We start from the raw sequence: 8,455 nt of genomic DNA, 5'->3' as shown, positions 1-8,455 counted from the left end.
GTAATTAGTAGATCAATTTTTTATTTCCCTCGGGGTTTGCCTCCAGTAACTTTGTATCACTTGATGCACGCTAGTTTTTCCTCTGGCCTGCATTAGAAGTGTTTTTGGTGTGGGAGCAAGTTGAACTGGCATCTGCGTCAAGTTTAAGTATTTATGATTCCCCTCCTTTGTTTCCATCATGTAACACGATTTTCTGAAAACGTGTTAACTTCCACTTAATATTATATTTGTATCATGTGGTTCCTATTAGCCTTAAACATTCTATTCTGGAAGTTGCATTATGTTAAGGTATCTTTGGTTAGCCTCTTTGACTTAAAAGAAAAGCCCTTGGCAAATTACATCTAATTTGTTGTTGTGAGATATCGTAACTGGATTTTTGAATTGATGGATTTTGTTTCAAATTTTCTTTGTAATGTTTATTTAAAATATATATAAGAGATCAAGGGATCACCGTTGATTTTTCTTAAAATCCGCAACCTACATATCCCCTTGGCCTGCCCCACACCCTTTCTTATAGTCTTCACATTGCCGAACCTGATTTTCATTTGTTTATACTTGATGCAGTTTATCTGATGTTTTGGTTTGTGCTCAAGATGTTAAAGTGCCCTGTAATTTAAATTTTCCATTTTTTTTTTTTACTATGTGTCATGTAACCACTGGAAACCGGTTACAGCTTACACCACAGGAATCAATCATTGAAGGTTAAAAATCCCCGATCCAGCAGGAATTAAACCCAGGACCACAGAGGCCAGCATGCTAACCAGTTAGCCACAGAGCCGAAGAGTTAATGCCTGTATTAAAAGTAAAGGGAGGTCCGACATACTGTTACGCATCTGGTGCCTTCAGCTACACAGTATATGATGGATAAAGTGTACCAGATCCTGAAATACAGTACCATTCCTCTATAAGAATGTGAACTACTGGCAAGATATTCACCTATCGACTTAATCACTAATAAGGTACAATAATAGCAACTTGCCAAGCACGGATCAACTGATATTCTGGACAGTAATTAACAAACATGAGATCTGAAGAGAATGTTCCAAGTTGTTGAACATGATACAGTTGAGACTGGTTTATATGTGACTCAGTTCTGCGCAATTCTTTTTTATACATAAATTGCTGTACATCCCAGCAAAATACAACTTAAAAACATGTTAATTAAACCTCATTTGTACGTAAGCCATTTACACATAATTCGGTGACGTATTCATCTTCGCTAAATGCAGTTTATTTGTACGTAACAAAGTTAAAATAAAATTGCCGACGTATGCATTTCATCGGATCAAAACACGGACAAGTTAGAAATGTGATACATTAGAGTCGAAATTGTTGGCGGCAGGCCTTAAACTGCAGATGTCAGAGGGATGTAGTGTGGTAGAGAAACAAAGAACTTGGGAAGTGATCGCACAGCATTTACCTAAAAGAGAAAGATTACGAGACAGGTGACGGATATGAAACAGAGTTAAAATAATTTCCTATTGTTACTGAAATTCAACTGAATTAGAAATGCAGTACACTAGAGTCGGCATTATTGGCAGTGTGACTCCAGTTGCAGATATCGGAGGGGAGGGGTGAAGTGCGGTAGTGTAACAAAAGTTGTGGGAAGTGACCGCGCAGCATAAAGTAGAAAGATGATGAGACATGTGTTTGAGACTTAGGACGCACTTCCGTTTTAACTGTAAGCAGGTTATGGGAACCAGACACATTAAAATGATGCCGAAGACTGATATTTTCCATACTGAATAATAAAAATAACGGTTCTATCAGTAGAAACTGTATGTTGTTTTCCGTTTGCCATGGAGAACGGAAAGAGAAAAGTTACACGGTGGGCAAGAAAGTAAAATTTATATAAATTTCGATTTCCATAGGGAACCTGAAATATTTGTTCCTGAATGAGTAAATTTATAATTCCTACGGCAAACGAGAATGAGTTAGCTGAAAAATTTATTCCATTTGTGTAGGAAACTAAAATTTATATCAGAAGTGGTCAATAGTTTACGTAAAACAAAAATTGAATTTTTTTGGTAATATCCTAACACGTTCGCGGCCGCTCAGATATCGGCAACCATTACCGTGGTACCATAATATTTTTTTTGTTTTTGTTTCAAGGAGTTCATTTCTGTGTCCTTATACATTTTAGATTATTATTTTAATTATTTCAATATTATTTATGTGCATACGAGCCATGCTGCGTCAGCGGCACTACCGATGAGCTTTTCGCCTTTGGTGCCGTTTGACTCAGCATGTGCGCCATGACTGGTAATGAAGTGGAACGAGGAAAATAATGTTTTGCTCGATTGTAGAACGTCTTTACAACAGAAAAATATGTTTTTGAACATTTCACACAAAAATACTGTGCAGTAGAATCTTATTATTGCTGTGTGAACAATGTATACTTACATTACTCCATAAGCTGTACAATGTAACTAGTCAGTACAGTGTGCTACAACAAACACAGGGAGACATGCCATTGTTTGTGGTCAATTATTTCTGTCTCTTGTGGAATTCCACGAAACATTTCTCACGGCACAAGCCTGGCTGTCCTGGACACTCGCTGCAGTAGAACATGCTGTCCCTGCGCCACCCCTCTTCGTAACACTGTTTGCACCATTTCCTCAGTCTACGTCCACTCTCCTTAGCCGCACGTTTACTGGCGAAATGAGTCCCTGTAGGCAGTGCGAGAGATTTTGGGAGCCTACGAAACGGTGGCCTGTAGTCAGCTGGTAATAACTCCTCAATCATCGTTAGTTAAAAGTCTTAGAGTGATACCTTCTTTACAGAGAACTTGTTATACAGCACGTAGGAATTGTATATTATCATTTCAATCATATGAATTCCTAGTTTTTGATACCACTTCGTTATTTTTCTTTAGTAGGAAATCATTTGGTCGTGGCAATCTGTGCCTGACTTATGTCTATTATACTCCGCTATTGCTTTAGGCTTCAGTTTTTTGGCCCCTCTCTTGTTGCTGACCTCCACCATATCAAGCTCATATTCCGTGGAAATGAATCGTACTTCACGCTTATCCCGCTACTTTCTCACAGCTATGCCGTTAGCATAAGAGCAGACAACTTCGCCAACTTTTAGTTTGCTCTGAACTACGCTGGCTGGTGTTTCCTTCCTGCCAACTCTGAGAATGTGTGAGAAGAGTAGCGGATAAAGAATAGCTATTATAGAAATTGTCCATATAGAGTGCATGTCCTAAATTTAGCCGGCCTTGCATAAGATGGAGCACTATAGTTGCAGCATGGCCTTTCCCACCTGAGTCGTCTGTTGTCCTGGGGTAGACAGTAAAATTTTCCATCCGGCTCCATGAGCATATAGAGCTTGATGCCATATTTATCTCTCTCATTTTTTATGTATTGACGAAACATCAGCCTACCACGCCACAACATCATGGATTTGTCAATACACAGCTCCCCACCAGGTTAATAAACCTCTTTCATTTTATCACTGAAGTACTTGATCATTGGTCGTATTTTATACAAACGATCTGTTGGTTTTGGATCTCCCTGAGCTGGGTTTCTTCCAAAATGGAGGCACTTCAGTAGAAGTAGAAATCTATTTCTATTCATGTAGTTCCTAAAACATGGAATGTTGAATAACCTGTGCCTTTTCCAGTAACCCCTAATACGAGACACTTGCACAACACCCGTGTGAAACATAAGTCCTAAAAATACACGGAACTCATCCACGGTGACATCGTACCAGTCCGTAATCCTTGACTTTTCAGCGACATTTCCTCGCAAAAATAACTCTTCTGCAAATGAGTTACATTCAGTGACAATGTTATGCATTAAGTTGTCATCTGCAAGCAAGCAAAAATAATCAGTAAGGATTCACGTCACTTGGCAGTGGAAACTTCATTCCTGGCCGACCAATAAAGTTTATTTGTTTCAATGAGGACGAATCTGAACTCCAAGAAATGACCCCCGAAGTATTGCCCATGTTATTTGGCAGGAGACGCTCGACACACACATCCGTGATTAAAATTCTCACTCAGGTGGCTATAGTCACTTTTCACACTGTCATCATTGTTGTCACTATCAATGCTGTCACTGTCACTAGAGTTCAGAAGAGCTTCCAGACTATAATCATTAATTGCAAATCGCCTGTTTATCCCGCTAAGACGGGGTTTCTTCCGGTGAGAAGGTTTTGAAACTTCACTGTTCTCTCGACATCGCAGAAATGTACACTGACTTGTAATGGCTACAGAGACTGTAAGTAACAATTGATCCGATGCCCGGATGGCACATATGTTTAATAACACTTTAACAATGCACAGATACAAGGTCTGTTTGTTTACATATATATTGGCAGAAATACAAGCTTTAATATTTGTTGCAGAGTGTGATGCACGTGTCATATTCGGCACTGAATGAAAGTAGAGTCATGACGTATTATGTGTCGTCATCGGCAGCGAATGTGTTAAGCCGCCTCTTTCTAGTTTTGATTGCACTAATTTATTACCGTTAGATTCTTCAGTCTGCCTAAACTAATTTTGAGTAATAAATTTATAAACTATATGAAAAAGAAAACATATGATAACTTGAAAAATAAGCAACTTAATTAAAACAAAAATTCTAGAATAAAATAAAATTCTAAAAGAGAAATTCTAATATTTTATTTTAATTAAGTTGTTCCTTTTTCAATTATAATACTGTTATCACGAAGCCTCTGTGGCTCAGGCGGCAGCCTCTCACCGCTGGGTTCCGTGGTTCAAATCTCGGTCACTCCATGTGAGATTTGTGCTGGACAAAGCGGAGGCAGGACAGGTTTTTCTCCGTGTACTCCGGTTTTCCCTGTCATCTTTCATTCCAGCAACACTCTCCAATATCGTTTCATTTCATCTGTCAGTCATTAAGCATTGCTCCAGAAGAATGCGACAGGCACAATTCCTATCCTCACCGCAAGATGGGGGCTTATATATTCCATCCCTGATCCGGTCACTGAGTGGAAAACAGATTGTAAGTTTTCATTTTCAATACTATTATCATATGTTTCCTTTTTCAGGTAGTTTGTAAATTTATTAACTCATTGGGCCCGAGCCACGGAACGGTTCCGGTGTCTCACTTGACTACATAATTCAACTTTTCCTCAAGAAATGGCAGAGTGATTTCCATTTGTGAGTTGTGTAGGGCCTCTCACTCTCCATTGTTATATGCTTGCGAATATTAGTTTGAAGTGGGCTATCTCTAGACTTTGAAATTTACTTGTAAACGCTGCCAGTAAACGACAAAATTACCAAAATATAACCCTTTTTAGAAAGTAATGATGATTAGGAATATAATTTTTTCAGTGAAATTAGTAGCAGTCTTAGTAATTGTGTGAGTAATGCTCCTGATGAACAAATAGATGTGGAAATCGAAGAGGAAGTGCAAGGAGATGACTATGCTACAGCTCAGCAGGTGGACTGAGTATGAACACGTGATGCTAATAAAATAAAACATATTTAATGTACTCCTTGTTCTGCGGTTCGTGGCGTGAATGCCGTTTCTTTCCGTGAACGCTTAAATCTTTAATAGTCTTGTAAGTAAGAAATTTCTCATCATGCGAAGCATCATTATATTTCTTTCAAAATAATCCCAGCTCCAATGTAGTTTCAATCCAACAAATATGCAGGGCTCAATGGGTTAATCAGAATTAGTTTCGGCGGACTGAAGAACCCAAAAGTTATAAATAAAATTGAAATAGCTGTAAATTTAGGAATTGCTTTATACTTCACTTTGTTCGGTTATTAGTAAAAGAAAAGTTATTTTAGGCTGATTTTTAAAGATTGGATGCAGAATCTACGATACTGATCAATAATGATGTATACCTGATATATTAAAACTATCATAAGTACAAATTACTTTGTTAACTTATATTTCTGAAACAGTCTGTCTTTAATCTTATTTCTGAAAATAGAGAAAATTATTTGACTAAGTATATGACATAATATCTAAAACTGATTTCTTAGTTCACCTGATATACATATAACTCAAGTTCAACTGTATTCTGTTCCTTTCAAGGTTCTGGGTTCACTTACTGTTAAAATAATATTTACAAAACTGAACGTGGAAGGCAAGACGGGCAGACTGAGTGTTTAAAACAATTATGGACTAAAAGTACACAATTTCCTTCATTACTAAAAACTGATATTGCACCTCCAAGTGAATTAATACTGATTAACGTAGCTCCACTTTGTCCAATGAGCCTAGGAAGAAACAATGTCACTTCTTGTTATTCCTGGGGGTAGAGTCACATCGAAGACGACAGGTGGATTCCTTGGCAAGTAGTTAATATCACACGTAGAGGCATTTACGTAAATAATCCTCCCATCGGATGAGATTCCATATCCTAAAACAGAAAAAAAAAAAAAAAAAAAAAAAAAATTAAAATTCATTTCATGTTATATCTAAAATTCAGAGACGAATGAATTACAAGGGTTTATAAAGATCAAATATTGATATGCAATGAGGTCCAGAAAACCATGCTACATGTCTCTAAATGATGACGACGACAACAACGAAGACAAGTGGTAAATAACCTAATACATGTTCCTAATCAACCTCCCATTGTATTCAAGTAAGGCCCAGTTTCTTTACCGAATGTTAAGTGTTAACACTGCTGTTAAGAAGACTTAACACATACAGTCCATTACAACAAGAATTCATAACAGCAAATAATTTACTTTCTATAATGGGTTGTCGTTATATCTGATTTTCCGTAAAAGTCGGGTAAAATCCCATACACATTAAAACTGGTATGAAACGGCAATCAGTTTGTTAAAAACTTGCGTTTTCGTGGATGATATCCACGCTTCGGCTTACTTGTTTGTTGTTTTTTGAAATCCGATACTACGCAAAGTGTATGTTTAATTTCATTCTGAAAAAATTATACTATCACTCCAGAAGCCTCTGTGGAAAACGTTCCAGTTTTCTTCTTCAAACAGCGTCACCTAACCTAACCGTACATGTATCATGAAAACATATTTAAAGCGCAGGTAGAAAAATGATAACCTCCTCGTTACAAATTTACATGGGAACAGCCTTTCCGAAATTTAACTAGACGCGAGAAAATATAAACTATCCTCTGATGTCAGTGATGTACTCTGCCATATCTTGAGGTGTATCACATTCTTACTTAATTTCAGTATAAAACATTAAAATTAAGCGATAGTTTACTTCAGCTTATATTCCTAACGACTTAGCAACTGCTAATGGCCAAGTTATTTACACATTTATTACAGAAACATGTTATCCTCTTTCATTTTGAATTCTCTTTTAGAGAACAGCAGTCGACGGGTATTACTAATAGACTCCGACATTGCCTTCGAATGATGACAAAAGCGCTTGCAAGTGTACATAGTGAGAAAACGATACGGTACCAAAGATGGTTGACCACATTTTGTGGCAAATTTCTTATTCAAACAGCGTCACCTAACCTAACTTAACCGTACCAGATGTCTAGTGAAAACATATTCCAAGCACCAGTAGAGAGATGATAACATTCTCACTATAAATTTACATGGGAATAGCCTCTCCAAAATTTAACCAGACGTGAGAAAATATAAACTAACCTCTGAAATAAGTGATGCGCTCTGCCATATCTTATGAGGTATATCACATTCTTACTTAATTTCAGTGTAGAGTATTAAAATTCAGCGATCGTTTACTTAGCCATTATTTCTAATGAGTTAACAACTGCTATCGACCACATTTACGTATTTAATACGAAAACATGTTCTCCTCCTTCATTCCTCATTTTCTTTACGGAACAGTAGTTGACGGTTATTACAAACAGACTCCGATCGAAACATGTACCACTTTTAACCATTAAATTGCCTTAGGCAATCATTGTATCGACTAGGTGGAAAATAAATAAATACTTAGTTGTGAATCCGACATCGCCTTTGAATGTCGACGAGAGAGCTCGCAAGTGGACATAGCGAGAAAACACTAACAAAGATCGCATTTTGTGGCAAAAGCTTCAGTTTTTTTATTCAAACAGTGTCACCTGACCTAACCGTATATGTATCATGAAAACATACTTCAAGCACCAGTAGAGAAATGATAACCTTCTGCTGCAAATTTACATGATGATAGCCTATCCAAAATTTAATCAGATGGGAGAAAATATAAAACTAACCTCTGAAATCAATGATGCACTCTGCCATATCTTGAGGTGTATCCCATTCTTTCTTACTTGAAGTATTTATCATTAAAATTAACCGATTGTTAACTTCAGCCTTTATTTTTAACGAGTTAACAGCTGCTATCGGACAAGTTATTTACACATTTATTACGAAAACATGTTATCTTCTTTCATTTCCATTTTTCTTCACGTAACAGCAGTCGACGGGTATTACTAAGTGGCATGACATTGCCTTCGAACGTCAAAGAGAGCGCTCGCTAGTGGACATAGCAAGGAAACGATACCGAAGATGATATCGCATGCAATATTCACTGGG

At 37.2% G+C, this 8,455-nt stretch overlaps 1 protein-coding gene across 2 annotated transcripts in view; it reads right to left on the bottom strand.

The window, feature by feature from the left end:
* Positions 1 to 4,960: 4,960 nt before the first annotated feature.
* The window catches only part of LOC136884072 (metallophosphoesterase domain-containing protein 1), a 42,100-nt gene continuing 38,605 nt past the window's right edge, over positions 4,961 to 8,455 (bottom strand). For both annotated transcript variants that reach the window (XM_067156097.2, XM_067156098.2), the window contains exon 5: positions 4,961 to 6,342. In XM_067156097.2, the coding sequence (XP_067012198.1) occupies positions 6,200 to 6,342 (143 nt within the window). In that variant the 3' untranslated portion in view covers positions 4,961 to 6,199. The remainder of the gene's footprint in view (positions 6,343 to 8,455) is intronic.

This window comes from Anabrus simplex, chromosome 12 (assembly GCF_040414725.1).
Source record: "Anabrus simplex isolate iqAnaSimp1 chromosome 12, ASM4041472v1, whole genome shotgun sequence".
NCBI classification, from domain to species: Eukaryota; Metazoa; Arthropoda; class Insecta; order Orthoptera; family Tettigoniidae; genus Anabrus; species Anabrus simplex.
This window is presented reverse-complemented; position numbering and strand designations above follow the sequence as displayed.